Source organism: Blennius ocellaris, assembly GCF_963422515.1.
Source record: "Blennius ocellaris genome assembly, chromosome: 16".
NCBI classification, from domain to species: Eukaryota; Metazoa; Chordata; class Actinopteri; order Blenniiformes; family Blenniidae; genus Blennius; species Blennius ocellaris.
In genome coordinates this window covers 8,971,848-8,999,829 of record NC_137665.1, presented here as the reverse complement: position 1 = coordinate 8,999,829, position 27,982 = coordinate 8,971,848, and the positions used below count along the sequence as shown (strand labels likewise).

At 39.6% G+C, this 27,982-nt stretch overlaps 1 protein-coding gene across 1 annotated transcript in view; it reads right to left on the bottom strand.

Annotated features, from left to right (window-relative positions):
• Positions 1-2,543: 2,543 nt before the first annotated feature.
• mgat5b (alpha-1,6-mannosylglycoprotein 6-beta-N-acetylglucosaminyltransferase B) overlaps positions 2,544-27,982 on the bottom strand; it is a gene marked incomplete at both ends in the record, with an annotated part of 63,852 nt that continues 38,413 nt past the window's right edge. The window contains 9 exons of the mRNA XM_080510728.1: positions 2,544-2,742; positions 3,340-3,611; positions 9,358-9,432; positions 12,085-12,201; positions 12,344-12,490; positions 12,611-12,766; positions 15,848-15,978; positions 16,898-17,031; positions 18,395-18,526. Coding sequence (XP_080366854.1) covers positions 2,544-2,742; positions 3,340-3,611; positions 9,358-9,432; positions 12,085-12,201; positions 12,344-12,490; positions 12,611-12,766; positions 15,848-15,978; positions 16,898-17,031; positions 18,395-18,526 — 1,363 coding nt within the window. The remainder of the gene's footprint in view (positions 2,743-3,339; positions 3,612-9,357; positions 9,433-12,084; positions 12,202-12,343; positions 12,491-12,610; positions 12,767-15,847; positions 15,979-16,897; positions 17,032-18,394; positions 18,527-27,982) is intronic.

Sequence of the window (27,982 nt, the reverse complement as noted above, 5' to 3'; positions counted from 1 at the left end):
TGCCTTTCTGTCCTCTGGGACAACTCTGGCAAATTTCCTGCACACTTCTGGCATCAACAAGGCATCTGCTTGCAGAAAACTGCTGCTTGCTGTTTATTTTCTCCTTTTCAGACAATTCTCCACCAGTGCTGAGATGCGCATGGAAATCACAGTAAATTAGCAGTTTCTGTAATACTCAGCCTAACAACATGCCACTTACAGCACTTAGCAGCCCCCAAAAAGTCTGTTGGTTGTGGGAATGCCTTTCCCATGCATGACTTTATTTGTATTCTTGAAGTTCTTGAAAAGAAATCATGATAAATGGAAATAAGTGAGGGGTTAAATTTATAGGACTAAACTCAATAGCTGTTGAGAAGGGCTTTTAACACCTAACAGAAGATATACTATCCCTTTTGAAGACTTACTTCCTTCAATGGCAGAACCAATTGTGGGGAATAATGAATGCAGACACCAATCTTCCATACAGAAAAGTGCTGCAGCACTACATTGACTGATTTATGGCAGCGCAAGATACAATCGCAGCTTTCTCAACTTCCCAACGTACAGTCTTGTATTGGTAGTGTATATCAGTCATGACTGAGGCGACATATTCCTCCTTGTGCAATTTGAATAATTTAATCCCTGCTGGGACTGTGATATCCATCTTTTTGTTCTTGCCAATCAAGTCTTTCAACACTGACATTAACAGTTTTTGGTCACTGTAATAATTCATCCTGTTCATTCTGGCTGTGTAGGCAAATTCTCATGCAAGTCCAATATATGAGATGGACAGCCACAGCTTGGATGCAAGCTAAAATGCATCGTCACTGTACCAGACTGCCGTCTCCAAAATCAACCACATCAAGTAGGTTTCAAATCTTTGTAGAGAAAATATGTGGTTGTAGAAAATGCATAGGGTGGATTTTTGGTTCGAAAAAGACTGTACTATCATCCCTCAGTTTCCTAATGTAACACTGGTGATCCCTCATATAAACTATCTATATCTGACATTTGTGTGCTTTCAACTTTTCTGAACTTGTTCAGCTGTGGACCAGAATTTCAAATGTTGAAGTTTCAAAGTTCAGGAAAATTATTTTAAAAACTGCCGCAGTGTGACACCTTCTTTGGCTGGATTTAACTAATCCAATTACCATGAACGTTTATCACTGTGTTTGCAGCATGCATCCCCCTGCATGGACCATTTTGTGTGGTTTCACTTTGAAGTGGCAACAGATGCTAAATAAGGTCAAAATATACTAATTTTAGAGTAACAGCAACTTTCTTTTGAAATATCATCTTGTTGAATCATACCATCCTTTTTCTTTATTTTTAACATTACTTGGGATAAGGAAACTTTCATCTGTGAAGAGTGAGAAAACAATATCCCGCTATATGGTGATTAAGTTATCTCAAATCAGACACATAATAAAACTTCTAATGAGAAATAACTTTGTACTCGAGGATGGTTAAACATGCCTTGGCACATCCTGACGGCGGGATGAGGTGAAATTACATTGGAAAGTGAACTGACAACGAGACAAAACGTGGAAGCAATTATAACACTCTGCATGAATAAATACAGTGTGTGCATGACAGTTTTGCTTCAGAAAGAAAGAATAGCCATTTTGGGCTGAAAAAAGGTTGTAAAAAAAATGTGTAACAAGTAGAGACTAAAAGAGTAAAGCAATAGTGCCACTATGGAACACAAATTAAAACTAGCAATAATAATGATAAAACAAATCTTTGTAGAGACAAAGAGACAAAATAAAAAGTGGTGAAGGCAGAGCACTCCAATGTCCTCTTGTATCCAGACTGCTTCATAAACGAATGGCTCTTTGTCAGCAGTGTTAATATATAAATCACACACCGATATAAATAATTAGAACACTTCTCCACATTTGATTTAGTCAAAATTGCTAAGAAAGATTGATGCATTGCACCTCAACTGAGGACTTTTGAAAGTAATAAACAAAGACCATCCATCTTATCAATTATTTTGGCCTTTATTTTATTAAACAACACGTATGTACAAATATATTCATCACAGGACATGTAAAATAGTACATCTCAACATTGTGTAAATGGCTTTGGGTGCATTTAGTACAAATCCAAACTCCACTATGATACTCTAAGAATTCACAATACACCAAGTAAACACACTTGTAAAATTCAAGCATTTTGCAACATTTTTCATCAAAGCTTTCCTTCTGATTGCTCATGACATCTGCACTATTCTAACTGAGCCAACAAAGTAACACACTTCATCATGACTGTTGGAAGGACTGAAGTCCTGATGTAGCCATGTAAGCGTGTGACGCAACGTTTCAAAGTCATCGGATTGAAAGTACAATCATGCAGTTCCCTGAGAGGTAATAAGACCTTACCTACTTTGGCGGCCTGTCCGGGGACAAAGGTAAGAGAGCACAGTCACAGAATGCATTACTGCATTGTTGTTGTTGTTGTTTTTTTTAAACCACAAGGTCTCCTCAAAATGAGTCTTCTGGGGCAGCTTGCATGCTTCCCAGTTTTACAAAAGGATTCTAATCCATCAGATTCTCCTCTGGTCATAGGCAGTCCCTGCATAATGCCACCTGGCCAACGCGGTAGTCCCTGCAAGGACAGAGGCGCTGGTATTTGGCACTGGAGCCGGCACAGCTGAACAGGAGCGGATCCTGCTGCAAACCACATTCAGCATGCTTTGCCGAGAAAGCAGGGAAGAGATGGTTCATCTCAGACTCCACTCCTTCACACTGGAGGTCCAACCTGGGAACAAAGGCAAAGGAGAACACAATTCACAGTATAATTTTTATTTTTTTTTTAAATCAATTTCATATCTGCATTGTCAGCCTGAATGCCAGAAGGCATGAATGATTATTAAACCCACAGATTTAATATTAATGCTGCAATGTTTCCTTTAATATGATCTTCAAATGTGAATGGAAATATATGGGAAAGGGTGAAACAATGTCATCTTCTATATGTTGTACTACTGGAGAATTTTAAACCTATAGGTACAAAAGGAAATGACTGGATTATTTTAGTTGAATTCCCTGTGTGCAGGGCAAGCTGCAGGAAATGCTTTTTATTATGGCTCAACTAGAGTTTACATGTCACATTAGATACAAATAAATAATTATTAGAAATGTTTTTTTTAGAAAATGAATGTATGAACTCACACATTTTAAGTCTAGATTGAGGATGGGGGCCTTATGTGACGTTTGGATGTTCTTTCTTTGTGCATCACTGTTTTCTACAATTTCGAACATGTATTAAGGGTTAATTGGACCCTAAATTGCCCATAGGTGTGAATCTGAGTGGTTATGTCTATGGGTTTGAATGAAAAAAAAAGTAGTTTCTTACGCGCTAAAGGCCTCCTTAATGTTGATGAAACGATACAAGGCAGGTTCGCAGATCAGCCCTGCACTCTGGCATGCTTCAACACATGACTGGTCCTCCAGTGAAGCCAGCAGTCGCAGCGCGCCGAGAGGAGGCCAGGATGAAAAGGAGCTGCTGTTGGATGCCCAGGTTAAGGCTCTTGAGTCAGGCAGCAGGGTGAACGGACTGGGAGGACTGGCCTGCCAAGCCTGAGATGCATTCACTGGAGGGAAAGGAACTTCAGGGGAACAGAAGTCCTGCAGGAGCAAAGGTGAAACAGCCATGATGAAGCATAGTTGCTGTTGTTACATTGGGTCAAATTGTATACTCTGATTGATTATACCAGAGTTGGCACAAGTGATTTTGCTTATTTTATCTTTATTTTACCAGGAAAACCGCATTGAGACAAAAAAAATCTCTTTTTCAAGAGTGTCCTGGCCAATTATATTCTTCACTTAACATACAGACACAGGTGTGAACAATGAAAACAACACTACTTATTAATCTACTTTGCTCAATGTACAGGTGCTCAAGTACAAAAGTAAAACATTTGAAACCTTTTTTAAGACATCTTGATGGTGGTGGGGCTCATAAGCACATAGATTTAGGTACATGTGGTGTGGATACACTAATTATTAACAAGAACACAAATCACAATTAAGCTCATATCATAGTGTTGGCACAGAAAATACATTATTTATATATAACATTTCTGATTAAAAAAAACAAACATACCTGACTTGACTCTATAATATGCAATGAATTACTGGCATATACTGGCAACAGAAACCGGAAGTTCAACCATTAAGGATGCCACCGCCAGCTGTTTTAAACTTTCCAATGTAACTCAGAATAATAACAATACAGGTAAAATAAGCAACAAGTAATGCAGAAATCAGTTTGAAGAACCTAAGGAGAAGAAAATACAAATCTTTTTGTTTTAAAAAATAATGAGTAAAAGTAAAAAGGCATCAGGATAATAGATACTCCACTAAAGTACAGAGAACTGAAAAAGTCTCCTGAAGTACAGCAATGAAGTACTAATACTGTGTTATTTGCCACTTTAACATCTGGACATGAGTTGTTGGACAAGTGGAATGATAAAAGAACTGTTAAAACACAACCGCGCTCATCAGAACTGACAACTCCTCGTCAAGCTTCCAGGAAATTATGAGGCAGCAGTTATGCTTCCCAGTAACAAATGAGATTTGGAGGCAGAATTATGCTCTGGTGAGAGCCCTGATTAGATCCTCCCTCCAGCTGGGGCTATTCATAAAACCGAGGTAATAACATTTCCCTGACATGTCCCTCTGGCCTCCAGACCCGTTTATTAAACAGACTCCGGGAGCCCGCAGGCAATAACAAGGCTTCCGATCTCTCCGTCTCTGCTGCACTTCAACCTCTATGTAACATCCTTGATCACACACAGCTCATCAAGAAAATAAGACGTAATAAAGAAGAGTAAGATTACGAGATAAGAATAGCACGTGTGTGGAGAAGCTATTATTTGTAGTTTTCGTGTTTTGTTCTTCTGCTTGAATGGATTCTTTTATCTGAATTGGACTGGATTTGGACATGAGCCTTCAGATTGAATAAACACTTAAATTCGCTACATATTTTCTCTCAAACTCATCAATATTGATGGAGAAGTGATTCAAATTACGAACCTCTGTGCAATTGAAACAACTTCAAAAAAAGGTCTTTTGTAAGACAACAAATATGAATCATCACGGTAAATAGTTTCAGTTCAACATCATAGCCCATTTGAAAAAAAACACACGCACACATTATCAATGTGGATTCACTTGAAAAATTGTCAATATCTAGACAGCTTTTGAGAATTTGCCAAGCAGCCAGTGGAGTGATAAAAGTTGTTAAGTACTTTGCTATTAACATATGCCAAAGGAATCAGAATGCAAAGCAGGATGCAATTACCTGAGTGAAACTAAACATTACTTAAAAAAACACTCAACTGCACACACTTTGTAAACAAAACAGATAACCTTAAGCAAGGGTTGTTAAAATATTGTTATCCCACACAGAAAACTATTTGATCAGTAAACTATTCACTTCAATGTTTTATTCCCTCTTAGTTTCAGTGCAAACAAGTCTCTGCACAATATTTCATGGAATGCATTTCAAAACAGTGCTTTGTGAAATCCTTCCCACTTTAGCATTTGTCTCCACAAAACTGTTGGCAAATGTTGCTCAGGCAACCATACACGTATTTATACAAATTCATCCTGATACAAAGGCAATTTTCTCCAGCAAAGACGCAGCGTCTTACTGAAATTGGCTGTTTAATTCAGGGTCTCTGTGTTAACAATTGCAAGGAAATGTATGATTATTGTACTGAAGACTCAAATGTAGTATATTTTGTGGTGAACAATCACAACTAAAAACAAAAGCCTTGTAACTTCAGTATGGATCAAATTAGCAGCTCAAATTCACATTGACGTTACTCGAATGTGTCCTCCATCTGTCTGGACGACTTGTGGGGTGAGCACAGCTGACCAGAAAATCATGCCTGTTTCTACGAGACAAAGTTCACTTATACATCAAGCTCATAAAAGTGATAACAGCTGGAAACATACCACATGTGGCAGATATCTCCAGGGTTCAGAAATAAAAATGCATTTACAAAATAGTAAAATGATCATCTTTTTTGGGGATTCATCATACATTGGACAAAGGCCCAAATTATATATATCACAAATGTAGTCATTATCTTTACCGAATGTGTGACATCTCTGCCTTCAAAGAACAGTTTTGGAGAATGTAAGTCTGATTTTAAATTGTCAAGAGAGCCGAATAATTTTACTTCTATGAATGATTGACTGATTGTGTTGCTGCCCTTCCTGGCTCATATTAAGTGATTACTATGAAACAAACATGATTGACAGGCACGATCAGTAAAATTTATTCTGGTAAAAATCCTTTCTTGAATGTCAAGGCATAAAACTTAATGCGTCCATTCATGCAGTGTCCTTTAATTATATACTGTAAAACACTGCTTCCATTTGTTATGGCACTCATGAACGTCCACAGATTTCTTTCCACTGCAAGAATTTTATGGAGTGATTCATTGATTCTGGCCCTGACCTACGACTAAATTCTTCAATGTTCTATCCAACACACTGATGTTTAATCAATGACGGAAGCATGAAAGCGTCTAATTAGACCAAACAAACAAGACCCAGCAAACACATTTGGTTGTCTAAATTAGCCTTTTATCACCAATTTTTAAGCAATATTTGAGAAATGATGAATCATCCACACAGTTTACTCCCAGCAAAATGGTTTTAATAATGATGCGTGGGATACTTTAGGAAATCACGGGAAATTATTAGGATGTCATCAAGTTTCATTTAGAGATCCGAGTTATATCATCAAATTCTCCTGAGGCACAACTATACAATACAACAACAGCAAATGAAAAATGTATTAATGTCAGTAAATAAGTCATGACAGAAAAAAACAATGTTAAGAACAATGAAAATCTACAACCTGTCTTTGGATGGACGGGAAAAGAAACAAAACGGCTTTTCTTAAAAAGAAATCAGTGCTAAATGTCTGCCGTAGCTTTGTAGGTGAAAAGAGCTTTCATCAGGCTATATTGTACGAGGGTCACAAAGGGATCTGAACTCCATTGTTGAGCAGAGGTGAGAGGAAATCATAGCGGGTGATAACACCGAGATTCATGGGGGGAGTCAGAAAATGAGGCTGAGAGAGGTGTGCAACTGGAGAAGTTGGAAATAGAATTGGAAAAAGTCAGAAATGGAGGAAAGAAGGTTAAGAGAAGTGGAAGAAAGGGAAGTGAAGAGAGTCTGATTGGGAGTCTGTCCTTGTACACGCCAGGCGGCGAGTCTCGGTCTCCGTCAGTCACGGCACATTGAGTAAGCGCGTGCGTGCGTGCGTGCGTGCGTGCGTGCGTGTGCGTGCGTGCGTGCGTGCGTGTACGTGTGTTATTTCAGAAAAGACAGAAGAGTAGAGGCTAACTAGTCTCCTTAACCTTCCACTTCCAGACAATCCACCAGCATGACAGATGTGGCAACGTAAGACGACAACAACTGTAAATATCAACTATATGTATTTAGAAGATTTCCGGGGCAGTGTTTTTTCGTTATTTTGCCCAGGAACAATTACGGTGACAGGCCAACAGATTTATATCTTATGTGAGCGACTGACTCATTCCTATTTTGATGAGTTCACATTTCGGGAAGAAAGAAAAAAAAATAACTAGAAATGAGCAAGATTGTACTCTTTCATAACTGAATTTCAGAGGAAGCATTGAGAAAAATCGTTCACTGTGCCAGTCCACTAAGCTTGCAGCTGCTGCTTGCAAAAAATTAATTAGGTGTCGAAGACTGCATGGTACAGGAATAAGTCCCTGAAAAAGATAAACTCACACGATTTCTTCAATAAGAAGAAAACCTTGTGCAGTTGTAAAATACACCTGTTTTTATTAGTCATCTTTCCGACTACTAAGAAACTTTGTGACGTGAAGTGTTGTCACTGCCAATTCCTCCAAATCCAAGTAGAAGAAACACTCATCAGCACACATTTGATTAAATAAATCCATCAAGGAAAGTAGAAAGTGAAAAAAAAGTTTCCTCCAATAACTAATTTAGTATGTGTGGTATGGCATCGAACTGAAACACTTCAGGAACACTTGAGGAAAATAATGCTTGGCCCAGGGACAAATACCCAACATGCAACAGCAATCACATCCAAGGCAGCCTGGCTTCTTAGCTAAAGCCAATTAAATTCCTTCTGCTGTCAACACAAGGGTTTGGAGATTTTATAAGTAAGATTGACGTGATGAGCAGAGTTAAATACACCCATGCTTCAATTCCCAGTCTTGTATTTAATCATTATGCTTTTGTTCTCTCACGGTAGTTCATCATTATGTTGTGCTTATCTCAACACAAATTCATCAATGAAATAAGGACACCGTGCATGGTTGTGAAATATGTTTGTGGAAAGCATGTGACCAAAAAACAACACTTCAGGTGATCAAGTAACCAATGAGTTTGGTAATTTAGTACAGCACGGCAAGCCACTTCTGCATAAATATTCCACTCAACCATATCTTTTTATATTTCTAATCACACTAAACATGTTTATCCTGCTGCAAAGAAGAAAGTACGAAAGGCAAGCGTTATTTTTATACTCACTGTATTGCTTTGAAATGAAAGCTGAGAAAATTATTACCGCCCATGTCTGTACTGTCAATTCAAAGCTACAGCCAGTAGCCTGTTGGAATCACTTTGCATAAAAACTGAGAACATGAGGCATCAGTTCTGCTCACCAGCCACTAAAAAACTAATAAATGAACATACAACAAAGGACACCATCTAACACCAGCTTCTGAAGACTGATCATGTATTCTTCATATTTCAGACCAATGCAATTGCTATTTTTCACAATAACACTCTTCCATCCAGTATTTCTGTTTCATCCACATCTTTTTATATGAAAAACAAAGGATGGACTACAAAAGTTTTTGTTTTCTACCTTTTTGTAGTTGAATTGGCCATATTCTGTCCAATATACATTTTCAGTGCAAAGCTCCCTCAATAAATAAATACATAAGTACATTTTTTTTTTAAAGTCAAAAAACCCTGTACATAACAATACATGCACACACAAATACATCTGTAACTACAGACAAAAGCTAGTGTTGATAAAAGTAAAAAAGTAATTTTTTGATGATGTTTGTTTACCAAGCTGAAATAGCTTTAGTGGCAAACTACTTCCCTGCTCTGGTTGATTTAATACCCTTGTTGCATGACGATATTAATATCAGAGCAAAAGTAGTTGAACCGTAATCATGTAACTAAACAATGCTGTAGTTCAAGAGCACCACAGCATTTATTGATATGGTTTGTTCACAGCACCAAACTGCAAGTACACCACCTTGCTGGGAGGCAACAGATAATCCCGAGGGTTGTATTTTCATCATGGCTGGCATTTTCTTCTCGTTTTAGCTTGAACACCCACCTGGTTCTGAATGTAGGCATGGACTCTTTCAAGCATTCCCTCACAGGTGTACTCATAGGGCAGGAAAGGCTCCACCTGCGAACACAGATGTTCATACAGATAAAGAAAAGTGGAGGAAGGTCTGTGTGTGTGTGTGTGTGTGTGTGTGTGTGTGTGTGTGTGTGTGTGTGTGTGTGTGTGTGTGTGTGTGTGTGTGTGTGTGTGTGTGTGTGTGTGTGTGTGTGTCTCCACAGCGCCCAGCCATAGTAATTACAGGAACTATGCATCTGATACTTAATCAAAGCTGACAGATTCATTAGCGTAATTGTGAAAGGCTTATATCATGCCACAAGTCTCGCATTAAAATCAATGACCTAATACATCACAGGTGACAGCTTTGAAAATTGATTTCATTATTTTTAGTGATGACAACATCAATATGTCAAACAATGGATGGAAGTGACAGCGGACCACAGGTCATTCAGCACTGAGGAGACTGTATTCTGGGTCCTCTGAGTGCAGCTATCGCAGCTGCTGTGAGACGCTGTCACTCATTGTCACATTTTTGATGGCAGACAATAGATTAATATTCATGAAGAAAGCCCTGATCGATAGACTTTCCTCAGTGACACTTACTAACTGGTGTTATAGAGAACATCGCAGCGTACTTGGTGAGGAAAGTGCCTGCAGGGTTGTTGTCTGTGGAGAGCGTCTTCTATTAATTAACACATTTTAATTCTATTGTGGTTTGATGATATCAATAATCATGAGATATATCAGCGAGGGATGGATTCTGTCAGGATCCCCCTCGTGCAGAGTCCCTTCTGCAAACCTCCCATGGTGTCTGAAGTGAGATCTCACTGTTTACTATTAGCCCACTAAAGCACTTAGGCTTTTAAATTGATAAATGGATCCTTTTAGGGTTGTGTTCCTTTTAGCACTCTCTTATTACTTTATTTCATCTGAGTTTAATGAAATGTATCTGGCACTTCATCAGTTATTCCGCGATGCAATTTGCCTTTTGGGCATCTTTATATAATAGAATCTGAGTCGCAGAGGGAGAGAAAAATGCTTCATCGAGGGTGATTTGAATTCAGCACCGGGAACATTCTTTAAATGACTGTATCATTCATATACTTGAACTTACTGCCTTGACCACAAAAATACGGCACGTGAAGGAGCAGTCATTATTTTACGTCACCGTTGAGGATATAAAATGGAATTTCATCCGAGTTACTGAGGCGAGTTATATTCCTGTCAACTGAAAAAAACAGCACTCAGCTGGCAAAGAAGATCATGCAGGTCTTATAGGCCTTCCTTATCAGGCGCCTGTTTCAGCTTTTCCATCAGGCACAGTTGACGTGGTGTCATTAAAATTTGAGCCAGTCATTTTTCAGGGGAATAGAGGAGACCATCTAAAATTACCAACATAAGCGACTGCACTGCGAAGTAAACATTTCCCGAAATTTGAAGAAATGGAGCTGAGCTGGCTGTATGTATTTTTTTAAGAAACTTACTGTATGTCTTTAAATCTCCAATTTACGCTGGTCCAGACTCTTGTCAGTATATGAACATAACTTTATATACAAATAGAATTCTAAAACAAACTGAAGCCTTGTTAATGCCTGTGCAATAAATATAAACCTCATTTTATTGCACAAAAATGTTAGAAACAGAAGGAAACAGCAATCCTGAATTCGTCTAGTGGAAACAACATATTCCAACTCATTATTCAACATATGTGCACAACAACCAGAATGAAACTCTGGAGACCTGTTGCCAGGTGAGACTGCGGGAAGTTTCTATTTTCAGCTATGCTGGCATTAAGAGAGGCTTGAGAGCTACTTGTTAGGAGAACTTGGAACTGAGCTGGGCTCAACTGAACTTTCCCATTCATCATGCTGGAATGAAAACTACATTACAGTCTCATTTAGAAAGCAACAGGAATATTTTCCACAAAATGTCCCTCCCATTTTATAGCACTTAGCATTAGCATTCAGCAGTTTTCTTGTTTTTTTCACTAATGTGTAATAAATACATAGCGTGCTTTCTTTGATTAATGGTACACTTTTTAATTCCATTTTGCTGTGCTCGTCAGGATTGTGGAAGACAAAGCGTCACTTTTTCAAGCACTCTTTATAATGCCAGATAAGATATTTTGTTTTAAATTTTAAAAAAAATGTGTCTTCACATTTTATTGATTACTGAGTGCAACAACAGGTACTTTATTTTGCCCTATCAGCAGGAAAACACCAGGTCTATTTAACACACCTGGCAGGTGGAAGCACACACATGCGTGGCGGCGCTGTGAGACTCTTGGCTGTGGCTCAGCGCTGTTCTGGTGACAGATTGAGCACAGTGTGATTGATTAATGCGATCTGTTGTGGACAATGCTCACCGACTGTGCGGCTGGCCTGCAGAAAGCTGCCATGTACGCCAAGATGTGGGCACACTTTTCCCACTGAGTTGCTCAATATCTCAAGCAATTAGGGGAGCAGGGAGCATAGAGGGAGCCAGCTAAGCATTTTGCTGTAATGTTGAACGCCATGATTAAGAGCTCTATTAAAGGCCGGGGGCTTCAAAAGTGGGTCAGACCAGACTGCGAGGAGTATAAGAGTAAATCATGCTCCCACCTATGCCGTTATGCAGCAGCATGTACTCTGGTGGATGACAATATTAGAAGACCATTATAGTGCTGAATGAGTGCTGCAAAGACTGGACTGCAAACAATAAAAAGAATGTGCATACATCGATCTTCATGAGCTCTCGGATGGTGGCGTCAAACTCTTCAGAGTTATTGAAGTCAATGGTTATGACGTGCGGCCTGCCAATATACTGCTCTGCATACGGGTGCTGCGAGGACACCTGAAAGAAATAAGAATGGGGCACATGAGACATCAGACAGGAATTAATTACAAGCAACGTTGTTCTATGCTGCATGAGTTTTATTTGTGTTGTGTTACTTAAAATAGATGGCTGGAGACCGTGTATGGTGGCTGGTATCTACCTTTCTGGAGGTGGGCTTCCCTCTGAAGAACTCATGATTGAGAGAGCTGTGAGGGGGACTAAACTTGGGTTGCAGAAATATACAGCCATTGGCAATTGCCTCCAGAGGGGCAGGACCCTCGTACGGGAAGCCAAATCCAATGAAAAGCTAATGATGAAAAAAAAGAAGAAGAACATGGGCTTACGAAGACAGGCACTGAAACGCTCTTATCCAAGTCAATACTTTGTGAGCACTTAGTTTAACTCTATAAAGACATGGAAATCTCACCTTTGCCTTTCGGAGGAGCTGCTGCAGCTCCTGCTGAGGCAACAGGCCGTGGTTCTTAACAAAGGCAGGCACCTCCGGGGGCCGCTGTGTCTCATAGTACACCGTCCCATGGACATCCATGTAGCGATGGAGAATAGACAGGAAATTTTCTTTACCCTTCGAAATATGCAAAGAGGTGAAATTAGTTAGGCATTGTAAAGTGAAATATTTATCAGCAAAACAATGACTGGGTCAAGTTGCAGCCAAGGTTTTTGCTGAGCATATGCTACCAGGGAGGGTTTCTTTTTGATATTACAAACAAAATGAAAACATTTTGACCTGAAGTTTTCAAAGTGTGAGTAGGTGCCTCACTCAAATGCTCCCTCCTAATTTCTGGTTGAATATTGGACTTAGTGATGATTAAAAAAAATAAAATAAATTGCAGTTCATATCTCTGCTTTTACCACATGTTATCTCAAAGAGTGGTGGGCTGCCACAGTATGGTGCCAGGCCGCTGCAATCTCTATAGGCTCCGAAATGTTTATTTGCCGATGCTAGTTAAACGTTTTCAAATTGAAATATGAGGGAAGTCTTTCTAAACTGTCGGCAACTGTCAAAACTGTAGCACTGATGATGCTGCACTAATTATTTCAGTGTATTTTGATACAAGAGCAGAACTGTAAAGTGTAAAGTGTTGTAGTGCAAAATTGTGAGGGAGTCTATGGAACATGGCTCGAGTTCACTAGTCTCACAGCTTCCGGGAAGAAGCTGTTCCTGAGCCTGGTGGTTTTGCTCCGAATGCTCCTCAGCCGCATTCGGAGCAAAACCACCAGGCTCAGGAACAGCTTCTTCCCCGAAGCTGTGAGACTAGTGAACTCGAGCCATGTTCCATAGACTCCCTCACAATTTTGCACTACAACACTTTACACTTTACAGTTCTGCTCTTGTATATTTGTATATATTTTTACGCTCTATATATTTTATTTTATTTTATTACTGTTACCGGGACCTGAGTCCAAATTTCGTATCATTTCTTCTTTTGATATGACAATAAAGAATCCTTGAATCCTTGAATCCTTGAATCCTTGAATCCATATTTTTTTTCATCTTAAAATTAATTTGTTTAAGACGTTTCATTCCCAAAACTGAAAAAAAGAAGAATATGTCGGGAAATGTTCAATGTCTTAAACTGTTTCTTTTTCCTCCTACAGCAGTATTGTTGCCTTGTCTGGTTAAATGAGCTGAACTGATTCATTAGTGATACACAAAGCGCATTTTAAAAGGGCCAAAGGAAATAGCCCAAAGGTGCTGGGGTATAACAACTACAGAAAAAAACCAAAAAAAAAAGAAAACGAAAGATATTGGCTGAGAAATGGGGCAAGCAGAGGACGCTCTAATGAGCTGAGTCTGCTTTGGCTACCAACATCATCATCTTGGTAGTGACCAGCTGTCAAGCACCTGTGGAATTTTGGTGCAACATGAAAGACTGAAATCAGTGTGTGTGCTCCTGGGTTTCCTCTGCGTTATTCCACTAGTTTTATCCCCCCAAAAAAAGAAAGAATTTGTTAATCTCAGGAAAGTTTTTTCCTGGATGACTGTGATGAATTATTCACTCAAGCTATGTCTTGGAGGGATAAATCATTTATAAATGTCATCCGAGTGTTGGTCCTCATTTTTCATTTTGAACCATTTTACTGTCACGGAGCAACAGGGTGATGAAATCATGTGTTCTTTCACTTAAAGTGAGAATACATCCCATATCTGTCTGTGCACAATCAAACTGTCACAATGTGTCACCTTGGAAGTTGACAACAAAAGATTTTGTAGTTTCATCTTTCTCTGACAACAGTTGCTGTGTGGCAGTTTGAGTCATAATTGTAAAGGAAGTCCTATTAGAGAATGGGCAACAACAACCAATCTATCTTTAATTCAGATACTTAAATAATTATTTTCATCAGACATTTACAGAACAAAGGGACAGCTCAAGCTGAGAAGTTTACAGAAAAAGCTGGAGAGGCAAGATTTGAATGGTGACGATAGAGGCTGCAGAAATCAATATACAATATAAAAAGTTTAATTTTATGGATTCTACCATTGTATACTACCTGGACTCATTTTACAACTATTAGCATATGAGTAAACATTCAAAACTACATCAGGTGTGAGCGAATTCCTGAAATAAATACGTAGAAGTTGTGTTTGAGGATTCAAAAAGAAATAGCTTTGCATGGTTCTTTAATGTATTTCAAAATCTTAGTCGCTTAAAGCAGGGCCTCAATATCTCAATATCAATCATCCATTTTTTTTTCTGAATAGCTGTGTCGGTCATCTTCATCATACTAATAACACTGTCATTGTCATCATCCAATTCAAGACTTTGAGTTCTGTGGAAGGACTGTGAGGTCTTGAAAAAGTCTCCACTAACATCCTTGGTTTGAGTTTTGACATTTGGAGACTCAATAATTCCTTTGAAAAGGCAGGCGGACTCACTTGAAGCTGTGTCGATCCATCAATGATGCATCATGAGGTGATGAATAAAGAACAGTACAGAACGAAGAGAAGAGAATCCAAAGCCGCAGATGTAGAAAAAAAAAAGGGAGAACGTGGTATGAAGTAGTGGACAATCTCTCTTTCATCAGGTACAGGCCTCAAATCTCAAACATGGACCTCAAGAGTCGGACAGAGGGATTTCTCTGCAAAAAACAAGGGGGCATTTTCTACCTGGAGGGACCCCAAAACTACTGGCTATAAAACATCCATCTTCCACATTCACAATTGTTACACAGCAGACTTGCGTTGTACTGAGAAACTGGAAAAGCTGTGGCAGTATGGGAACAAAGCAGCAGCAGCAGCAGCCGGATTCAAGCGCAATAAACCTTGAGGGAGGCTGCAGCACACTTCAAAGTTACAATATGAGCAAGAAACCCTGGCAATTGCTCGGAGGGAAAATTTACACTAAACAAAAACAATTGTTCCTTTCCCGTCACGCTTCAGGCCAGATTCCTAGAGGAGGCGAGTGTTTGCAGGAAATGTAAAATTTAGCAGGTGTTTCTCGGCTATGGGAAGAAATTTCTAGATGCCCTTCAAACTGATCACCTATCCTGATTTTATCACATTCAGAACACTTTATAAAGCACCAATAGATGCTGTGCCATGTGTTACCATTACCATTATCCACCTCTCCAAACAGTATTGGCAACATAAAAATATCCGCATTAATTAGATGGAGATTTATAGGGGTTATAGTGCTTTACTCACCTTCCACATGTTGGCTTCCTTGCCATAGACAACAGCCATATTATTGACCTTGTTCCTCTGGATATTCAGCCTCTCTGTCTCGTTTAGCTCCTCCGCAACAAAACCCATAAAGGAGTTGTCTGGTGTGTGGGCTGCCAAGGACAAACAAAGTAATTGGCAAGACAGGGCTCCAATTCCATTTTTATGTCTCAGAAAATGTGGTCAAACTAAAGGTCGTGTCATGTGGATCCAAGCTGTCGCTCACATTGTGGAGTGGAAGAAGCAGTATGGGGAATTTCGAAAAGTTCAGTTCAGTTAAAAAGTTTTCAGATAAAGTGTTAATGTGATGAAAGACACAAAATAGTAAAATTATTTTCTAATCGGATGCAGAGATATTCTCACAAGGTTACTTGAGTTGCCTTGATTAAATATGCTTTTTTTTTGTCCAATAAGTGCTGGGTTGTGGTTTTTATATCATCGCTCTCTGTTTTCAGGAAATAAAACTGTAGTCTGAGTGGTGGCACACCCACAAAGGAGACATGCTACAGTGGGGGGAGTCGTGGGGAGTGGTATTTTCAGTCAATTTGAAGATCCGAGATGAAAGTAGACATCTCAGGCTTTGTGACAGCAGCAAGTATTTCAGAAAGAGCAAGGCTGCCCGTTGTCACTGAATTAATTAGAGAGGAGTACAAACATGTGAAGTTTCTGTCAACAGTTTCACCAAACGTGCCACAAATGTTTGCGATTCTGTTTTTGTACATTTCTGTGTGTCTGTAGGACTGGTTGTGCTCCGTCTCAGCGGGAGGCCTCAGGCATCTGCGTGGGCAGCTGTTTCTGAGCAAGCTCTCTGTCTGCGAGGCCTTCACAACAAACTTTCACAATGTGCTCGCCCTTTCGCTCACACCAGCACATGCACATATGTGTTCAAACGCAACTGGGTTGTGGTCGTCAATAATCACAGAAAAATCACAGCAAATAGCAATTGGACAACTGTCCAATTCCACAAATAAATATGCACACTGGTTGTTTGGCCTTGGTGAAAGGGCCTTCGGAAAGTGAAAAAACACTTACGAAACATGGTCATGTACTGCTGGCCGTGAAGGTTCCAGTACCCCCAGTTGGTTCGGTAGCCATGCAGAGTGGCGTACTCCTCGTGATTGTAAGCAGGCTCGGTGCCAAAAGTGTCGATCACTCGAATATGGCACCTGGGAGAAGAAAATAAGAAGCAGGCACAGCTAAAATTAGAACAAAGCTGCCTTCTTGCTTTCAAATAAAACATTATGCCATAGGTAAGAGAGGCAAATTACAAAGAGGTGATTTAATTCCACTGGCTTGTTGTTCCTCACTAAAACAGCAATGGGAGTACAAATTAGGTGGACTTCGGAAAATGGTACTCAACAATAATAAACAATTATCCTCATTTTGAGTAATAGGGGCTAATTTCAACATAACAATAGCGTCTTTTTGTGAAAGTATTGCAACATAAAACCCTTATTAGTGATAGATGTCAGAGTGTAGCACAAGGTTCTTAAATAGACATTCATTAAAGAAAGATTTGGTTAACAATGAGAGTAAACAAGGAAAATCACTTATCAGCATCTTATCAGCAGTAAATATTCACACTTGGAAGTCAAAAATCAATTGATGTAATCCAATCTGGAGGATTTGTCGATGGCCTGGATGTCTAATCAGTGCCAGGTCTGTGGAGGAAATTAAGGTATTGGTCTGTCGATCTGTGACAGCTGAGGAGCGTCGGTCGATCGGCTGACCTTGAGCTGATGCTGACTGAAATCAGCAGAGTCTTCGACTGCTGCCATGTTTTTAAAGAATTGAAAATAAAGGAGAAACAAATAGCAGCGACAAGCAATAGATGTTCCTTCTGCTCAGGAGATACATAAATTATTCCTGGTTACAGTTGTTAGGTCATAGTTCGTAGTTTGTTGTTTTGTATTTCAACATTCTTATTACATGAATGTTCCATTTTTATTTCCCCCTAGTTCTTAGTAGAGTTGTTCTTTTGTTTCAAAGAACCTCCCCTTTGTTATTCTATAGCAACAGGATTTGCTTGTATACTGTGACTGTTATAATGCTGCCCAGATGGATGCGAAGAATAAAAGCTTTAGCAACCGTATTTCCTGTTTTCCTGTTTCCAACTGCTGGCTGCTGTAAAACACATTGTTTTGGCATTCACAGAAAAACTCCCAACCTTTTTTTTTTAATTTATTTTAAAAGGTGCACATAACCATGCATGCATGCATGCGTGTGCATAGTGTATGACTTTAAGAATGACGAAGTAACATCAATCCAGCAGGCTGTACCCGTGGGTCATTGATCAGAGTTTTAAGGGGCCAAATTGGTCGGGAGGAATTTTGCTGATGCACAGCACAGGCACCGACTCTGTGTCCACCAGCCTGAGAAGAAGCCAATAGAGAAAGATTTTGTGAGCGAGGCAATTACTGTTTACTCAAAGGGACACAATTAACAAACAGAAGCCTTAGAGCTTGGTCAACACACCCAAATTATAGTTCTCCGACAAGACAGACTGAGAAGGACAGAAAAGGGACCAACTTGTGCTTCCTCAGAGAAAGACCCATATGGTGCTTCATCTGTTGCAAGCCATGGTAGTCGGTGTAGATAAGGTCAAAGGGCAGTGGTCCAGTCAGAGGGCAGCTTCCTCTTCCGGGAGGGACGCCCAAAAACCTGGACACAGGTCAGATGAATGCTCATTTTAGTATCGAGGACAAAAAAGCATGAAAGTAAAAATTAATTTATGAAAGGGATCAATTAGTTTACAATGTGTTGCTGGAGCTATGTATCAATAACGGATTATTAGTTAATACATAGTCAAAGTATTCAAAATAATTTAAAAGTGGATGTGGGAAGTTGTGTTGCAGTAGTTGAAGTGGAGAATGTGTTGAAAGGTCGAGTTTATAAAGAAAACAACAGACATGCATTCAGTGTGGTTGAAGGAGAAACAGGAAGCAAGAAAGACACAGTAGGAAAGGAAGCATCGGATCAGGATGTGAAGCGTGTCAGAGCTCTCAGGAAGAGGGCAGAGCCATTCAACCATACAACACAGAATTCAGCACTACCAAGCATGATTGTTTCACAATCGCGACTCACCCAATTTGTGTGAACATGTTTTCATTCACAGACAAAAATCACACAACCTGATACCTGCGGCAAGTTTCTTTGGTTGCACATCTCTGACAGAAACAAAGGCATCATTGTTTCAAGGCATATTCCTTACAAATCTGATGCCAAGATGAATCTCAGGAGAAGGACATCAGTTTTGTTTCTCTTTCATAATTTTTTTTAATCGTACTTCTATCATCTGAATATTACCCAGATAGAAGAACTTGGATAACCATAAAACTTATTGCATTAAATATTTGCTCACAGCACACCTATATTACCTCCAGGCCAGATGGGAATTGGGGATAAAGAAAATCAAGAGGAGAACAGTTACAAAAGATCCTCTTGTTACAAAAAAACAGACAAGACTGCAGATGTAAATTTCCTGTCTGCTATGACAAAGTACAGTGAAGCTTCAGAGCGCTCTCCTTTCAGTTAGGATCAAGGAAGCACTTTGTTTGACGAAGCGGTACTTTGTCTTGTAATGAAAATAGACATGCTTGATTACATTTTTTTCCAAACTTCAGCAGTTCTTAAGACCTGCAGCCCACAACAATACAAGTGAGCACGGTGGGTGTGAGTGGATGTACACTTTTGTGGAATCCTCTGAATACTAACAAGAGCTTACCGCCTGTCAAGATAACCTGACACAAAACAAACCGTGGGATAGAAAAGCCAGACTAATTCAACAGTGTGCATGCACGCAACACGCACACGCACACGCACACGCACACACACACACACACACACACACACACACACACACACACACACACACACACACACACACACACACACTTAGAATTATCTGGTGATGATCCAAGATGGCACCATCCTATTTTTAACTATTAGTGCCATGCAGAGCTGTTGTGATGACTGAATTTCCCCATATGGGATCAAGAAAACATTACCTTACATTATTCTATCTATGATACAAAACCCTCTGTCTGAATCTTTACTTAGTGACCAGTAATAATGGCCCATCTTTTTTCAAGATATGTAAAAGATTATTAAGAAATAAATGCACTGGGGAAAATAGATGCATAAGTCTACTCTTTCAGTGTTGTTATTTGATCAATGGCTGCACGGTGGCAGCCACAGTACGACCATTTTAAAACAAAAATATTTAGTCAGTTCTTGAGGGAAGTCATTTAATTTTTTTAATTGAAATTATTTAAAGTGATAAAAATAAAATGGATTTGACATTCAATGAAAGTCGAAGACAAAATGAGCTGTTTGATGCAGTATGTACAAAGCATAACAATGTTTTTGTCAATATTGACCATGCAATGATTTGCATCTACCTCTTAATGCTGATGGGAATTAGAGGAAAGCCTCTTCATTCCTCTGCTGTTGAAGTTTTCTATAAACTGTGATATTTTTACACTTGTGCTCTTTCAGCTGGCACTCACACAGCCTGTGAATGTTGGCTTCTTTTCCAAAGCTTGAAGGCTTTTACTGCCATCAGCTACAGGTGTCCGTGGGCGACCTGTTTGTGTTTATTTTGATGTGAACCAATGTTTTCTCTTGTTTCCTCAGACCCTTCTACTCTGCTGAACTAATTATAACATTTCAATGGATGGTTTTTGTTTTGTTTTCTGTTTTGTTTTTTTCTTAGGATAGACTAGCTTTTTCCATGTCATGGTAACTTCTTTGGTCTTCATGCCGGTTTCTGCCCTTTGGCTCTAATTACAGGCTCAACAGATGAAAAGACTGAAGGGTGAACGGAAGGTTGGACTCCTTCCGCCCTTTTATGTGCGATCAAAAGGAAAAAGGTAAACACCTGGACAGTGATGCACATGTGTCAGTCAACCATCCATCCATCATTTCCCAACTTTTCTACACGCCAGACATAAACTCAAGCCCCAATACCTTCAATTAGTGATTAAAAAAATGCAAACTGTTATGCAGCTACAACACATTTGATTATGATCAAGAACAATGGGTGCTGATTTGGTCTCTCACTTGTAAACAGATTGCAACAGCAAGTCATTATTTTTCACACAGATTTGGCGACTTTTACATCAGATGCTTCCTGCAGCAACCGGACTGAACAATGATACATCAAAGCTAAGACTTAACCTTATACACCAAACCAGCATAGAATAGAATAGAATAGAATAGAATAGTCCCAGTGGGAAATGCTTTCTCTTTTGGCTGTTTTGCAATAAATCCTGAACAATTTGAAATTGAGAAGAAGTCATTGAGTCAGCAAGCCATGTGTTTTCCCAGTATGAGCACACCTGGGTTGAATAGCAAAGCAAACTTGGCTTTCTCCAACATCAGTACAGAAACAACAAGCAATGTTTGTTCGTTCAAGCGTTCAGTCACCGAATACAATAACAAATTGTTAAAAGTTCCAACAATCAGAACAGTCCACTGAGAGTTCCCAAAAAAAAAAGATGTTGGGTTTGAATAGATTTGTGACCTTACATTGGCCTCCTTTTGTTACCTGCCTCATAAACACACCCTGCACAACAAACACCTACAAAACAGCAGCCTATTGATCTTCTCTTGGACAGTGAACATATTTAGTCAGCGCTGCAGACTGGTAGACAAACAGGCAACAGGCGTGACAGCCAGTTTCTCCACAGTAGAAAAGATAATGAGCAAGAGTGTATCAGCCAATGGTGCTGATGTGGTTTCATCAGTCGATAGATACACAGTCCAGCAGGTTAGAGCTGAGACAAACAAAGGGGCTTCATTTGAGTTGCATTTATGCTGTCTATTGTGTGAACACTGAGTGGGAGGGGACATGTTACAGTATAGCTGAGAGGATACTTAACACAGGATAGCCATGACTGAGGAAAGTGTGTGTGGGACACTGACACCCCCCATTATATTATTTAATGATATATTCTTCCTTTGACTTGCTTCTATGGATGATAAATTCTTTGCAAAAAAACAAAAAATAATTTTGAATTTGACGTGTATAATGACGCAAAAGACACATTGATGCTGATTTAAGTGGTCAGAGCTGGTAAAGCTCTTTAATTTCCCTCTTAAAGCTCTGACAAGCACAGTCGTGACACCTGAGAACAAACTACAGATGCATTTTGAGATAAGCTCATCTGCGAGCATGTGGGGCTTCTACCTGGTTGACTATGAGGCTGGCTGTGTCAGATTTCACTGTGGGAGTTTAGGTTTGAATTACAGTTGGTATGGGATCTCACAGTTTACTGCTGGGGAGCATTAAACTCTGAGAGCAGATGTATTACAGTGACTGAGTGCAGAACTGTATGAGACTCAGCTCCTCACAGATCCTCTAAAAGCTGCTGCTGTTCAGAGGTTTAATTGGATATATGCAAATCCAGAGAAACTTTAAGGGAAGAGTAAAGGGATTAAGGTGCATTAAGGAACCAGGAGAGTGGAAATGAGAGAAGGCACACAAACTGTAGCTCTGTACACACACAGCATCCATAAGGACACAAACAACCTATCTTTATCTTCTTCACATAAATACACACACACAAACACAAGATTACAGGATAAGACTTGCATTATTTTATCTTTTTATCATTACCCACAAATCTTGTGAAAAGCCCAAAACACCAATAAATTTGTTATACTAACTAAACGCCATCAGTGTAGCGTCGATCTGATGCCGCCAGTTCCTAGATAATGTTCGGCTCCTCTGTCAACTATTAACGAAACACAACAGAGCCAAACGAATAAATACTGAAGACATTTCACTTCAGTGTGATTTTACTCAACAGCATCAAGAGGCAGCAGCTCCATGAGCAGTCTCTGCAATGTTTTACTACTGAGCTACTGAGAAGTGAATAACAGTATAAACTACATGAATGTTTTCAATAAGATATTCCACAAAATACTACTTCATGCATAAAGGTTATGGATTACACAGGAAATGTAAAAATACATACACATGTTAGACTTCTATCTGCAAAGATAATCTTGATAAATATGAGTTTTCTTTATATAATAAAAAGACAAAGAAAGTCGGCATATCTTTTCAGAATTTTGCAAATGTAGTGTCAAGGTGTTCTGTAATGAAGGTGGGTTTTAATGACCTGCCCCGACTTCACAGAGAAAAAATAAGTTGTGACACAGCACAAAAGAAAGACTGCATGCAAAGGAAAGAACAAAGGTGCAGGACTTGCATACATTTACTACACTTGACAACCACCGCTGGGCACAATTGCTGTATTTCACAGCTGGCCACTGGCACCACAGCACTTCAGCAGTTTGATGAAAGCGAGAGAGTCAGAGGAACAAACAAGTGAAAGAGACTACACAGTCGCAATGCATTACTTTTCTAAAAGAAGGGTGCGCATGTCCAGCAGGGAGGGGAATTGGTTGAGGCAGATTCCCAGGCACATATGGGGAGATGAGGCTGGGGGCAAAGAGTTTACTGAGGGGGGCTGCAGGGTAGCAGGGGAGAGGGCTCACAGCGTGAAGAGAACGACATGGGTAGAAACATGTGATGTTGCCAGCGAAGCCAGCCGGGCTTACGGGAGCAGTGTCTGGCATGCTGATTGACCACTGAGACAAGCCGATCACAGGACAGGAGGAGGAAAAAAAAGAAAAAAAAATTCAGTATGTTGCCGTTATTGCATTTAGAAATAACAAATCCCCCCCCCCCACCCCCCCTTTTTTTTTTTTTAAACTTACTGGCCTGTTTAGCTTAAATTAACATTAAAAACACTACTCAAAATATGGTAGCTGCATAAAACAAAAAGAAGGATAAATGTGTTTGGCCACTTTATAAACATCGACGAAAACTATAAACACTCCAGAAGAAAACACCATTAATAAAACACGTGGAGAAAAATGACAGGATTTTCATCCTCCATCGCTACAATTTCTTCACTTTCTATTCTTGATTCCTTCTTGAAGCTCATATTGTTATGAACGATATCCTTATGTGACATTGTTTTAATATGAAGAACTGTAAAATAGATTTGGAAAACCAGATTTTTTTTCAATAAAAGTTTATAAATAGCAAAAAACATCCGGGATAAACGCTCTGGGATCCTATTTTTTATTTATTTTTTTGTTCTGTTTTTGACAAATTTTTATTTTAGCTTTATATTTCAACTTAAAATGCTTTACCTTGTCTTGTTTGATGTCTTTGTTTTCAGCACAACCTTACATGTCTAATTTTACAGTTTTTGTTCCAGTTTGACACACCGTGTTAACGCCCTACTATGGTGTGACGCTTGCATTTCAAGCCTTACGGTGGCTTTTTTGGGCTCAGTATCTGTGGCAATGTGCACAGGAACATGATCAGTTCTGCTGCTTTGCCTCAAGCTGACAGAAGAGGAGAAATGCCTCCTACACGTTCAGTGATCAACTGCACACTCACACACGCACTGTACATTAAACACAGTACCCTACTCAATGGTCAGCACCAAAAGTTGCAAATCTCAAAACTGACCATCGGTATCCTCGACTCTGTGTCATCATTGTGATTCCCACAACTTTCTGCTCTTCATAGCAAAGAAACAATTTGCATCATCATACAATTCTTTGATTGGTTGATGTCGTGCATTTTCCCACTAATAATAGTTGCAGACTAAATAAGGATAAAGCCTTACTAAATATATCAGATTTAGAGCATCCACCCAATGATTCCTAACGGACATATCTTACAATGTAATAAACATTTGGAAGTTCATTAAAAACTCATTTAAAAATAACTACTTGGGTGTGAGACAAGGCTTGAACTTCATGAGAGTCTGAGAAAATAAGAGAAGGGAGCCCTTTGTGCTCGCACTGTGGTGATTACAATGAGGTGATAGCACAAAATGATGAGTGCAACACTTGAATGAAGCGCAATTTTAGCTCAGTCACTATGTTACTTTGCATCACTGAAGACAAATCCTTAAGATGTTATGTCACCGCCAGCTTGCTCTGGCTATTTTTAAACAATGCTCCTCATTTGCATCATCTTATTTTATAGAAAAAATGGCATCGATACAAAGGAAGCAGGGTGAGAGTGCATCAGTACTTAATCAGTAAAATAAACCTAGTCATGAGTCTTAGAAATTTAAAGTAAAAACCTGCTTTGACTTCGAGGCTTTTCGGTTAATTCTCACAAATGCCTATTCAAATATATAATATATTTTGCTGTTCAGGGTTAGCCCGATAGCTTACTCGATGACAGACACAGTTGACCCAGACTTTGCCATTCAATAAATCGTTTCTGGAGGTTATTACTGATCACTCACTTCAGGCTCCTCTTCATGTTTGACAAACAGGGTGGAGTTATCTGATGGTGTTGTTAATATGCTCAGAAGATCCTTATTTAGATCAAATTAATAGCGAGAGGTTGTCTGCAAAATACCTCCACAGGGCTGTATTCACATCCTGCATGCTAAAGCACAAGGAAGTGGGAAAGCCTTCCATCAGACAGAAAGGAAGAGTCAGAGTTTGGGTGGAGAGTGAAATCCCACTGTGACAGAAGAGGTAGCTGAGGTGTAGTGTATCCTGTGGGAGGAGGATGGAGGGGGGGAAAAAACCACTGAAATATTGGTATTCTTCAGATTATCTCTGGATGACAACACCATTATGATGAAGTGTATGCTTACATTACTTCTCCACACTGCTGACAAAAATTTCTATACCTGACAGCGTGAAGCTGTCTCCCTTTTTTCTTTCTGTGCTTTCGTTCCCTCGCTCCTCAGGTGCTGCGATGCCGTGCTCTGTTGTGGGCTAATTACCCGTGTCGCTCTGGGAGGAGATGAGGGGAAATGCTCAGGCGGAAGTGACAGCTGTCTTTGCACCTCCGCAAACTGCTGTAGGGCTCATCCCGGAGTGTGCGACAAGTGCGGGTGTTACTGACAGAAACCTTGTAGAGACCTCCTTGGTCTCTACCTCAATTACTGTAAATCCAGGAAAGCAGGCAGACAGATGGTATTTTCTTCCCGATGTATAGCCATTATTATCCCTTTGAGTTTACATATATTTGCATTTACTCTTCATTTGATGGCTCTTTCTCCTGTCAACACCTTTCAAATCTTACACGAGTAGCCCACTTATTCAACAGATGACAACATTTATGGATTAGCGTCTCAGAAAGGCCACAGTCTTGATTTATTGGGAATATGCGATGTAACAAAAAGTTAATAGTGTTTTCAGGCAGCAACTTTACAAAAATAACATTGAAAAGTGTTACATTTCTAAATACACAGGGAGCCTATAGTCCATTATAAATATGTTTTTTTATGATCTACAATGAATTTTCCTAATTGTACATAGAAATCACGTGGTCCATTTGCAATCCACATGATTAAAAGGATGAGATGGTGGAAACAAGCAGTTAGAATATGTTTTCCTCACAGGGTGTCAGACCACATCCTTCATGACGGTGAACGGACAACTCGTCCACAAAACTGCAACCCCAGACAACTCATCCACAACAATTTTTTCAGCATTATTGATTTGCAAGATTGGATTTCAAAGTATATTTAACACATTTGGAAGGATTATTAAGTGTATCTGACACAAAAAACATAAACATTGGCAGCTGCCCAGAGCGCAAACTCAACAGGGCCGTGCCCTGCACCAGCTCAGATGTGGTCTTCGGATATACATTTTTCAGAAATATATTTCTGAAAAGAAATAAGCCGTAAAGTTAAAACGCAGCTTAAGAAATGATGGCTTTGAGTGATGCGTTCAGGTGCTAATTAACGTGTCGAAAGCCCGCCTTCTGACACGTTAAGGAGCTGCAGGGATCATACAGTAGCGACGTTACATGATTTTTCAGCATTACTGAGTTGAAGGACTGGATTTCAAGGTATCTTTGTAACGGTGTAAAGACATTGTAGTGAAAACCAAGCAACAATCACACACATTTTACACCTACGGGTATTTTTGTCAATTACTTTCAAATACATGCTTTTGCACTATAGGGAAAAAAACAAACAAAAAAAAACTAGAGTACCCAGAGAAACCTCACACATTGGCGAACATGCAAACTCACCACCATGTATAATGTTTATAATGAGAGGCTGTTGTGTACAAAAAGAAACTCATGAGAGCATATTTTGAGCTTCTGCCAAAAAGCACTTGAACATGGTCAATATACCTGGAGATATCACCAAGTACTGAAATCTATTGTGAAACCTCTTTGCGGAGCATGTACATTGCGCCATTGCTTTTCTTAAAGCAGGACAGCAGCCGAGGGCACAGCAGAAAAAAGGCAGACAGTGGTTCTAACTACTCCCTCGCACCGGCAGCTCACGCTGGACCTGGGGAAAAAAAACTGTTAAAAGTCTCATAGCACACCATCAGCACCAGTCTGAGACCACATACTCATCTGGTATCTGAGAGGACATCAACTTCACTAAATGAGCTGCAGTTCGAAGAGTTTAGTGGTGATATGATTTTATTTCAGAGATTGAACTCCAGCCTAATAGGACTGGGAGGCAACAGATTGATGAAAAAACTGAGCAATCATAACCCATAACAAACTAATTTAAAAGCGGTTTCAAAGTTGGTGTAATTTAGATTTTCCCCAGAAAATTCTGCAATATGTTGTTGAAGAAAAAAAAAGTGGAGCATCTGGAGGGAGTATCTTTATTTAAAAAAAAACAAGAATACAAATGGTTGAAGAAGCCATGTGTGAGAAGAATGGATTTATCTGAGCATAACTGTAAAGACGCCCGCCGAGGTGACAAGCCAGTGAAGCCAGTGGAGAGCATGAACGTCGCTAGTTAAAGGCAATTATGCAATGCAAACCAACAGCTTGATATTTACTGTAAGTAAATTCCCAGTGTGGCTAATCTGTCTATCAGAGAGACTGAGAGCATACCAACAATACTGTCTACATAAGAACCACAGCGGGCCATCTCAAGATATTAAGCTCCAGTGCATCGCATGGGTGGAAAAGTAGAGAGCAGGAAATGTAAATAGATACAAGCCTGAGGGAATCTGTGGGAGCACAACCCACATAACGATCTGTCAATTTAATAGCGTGTGGGAGAGTCAGAGTAAAAGATGTTCTGCTATTCTGTTCAATAAAAGTCACGGAAAAGAGATTTATGGAAGTTTGGCATC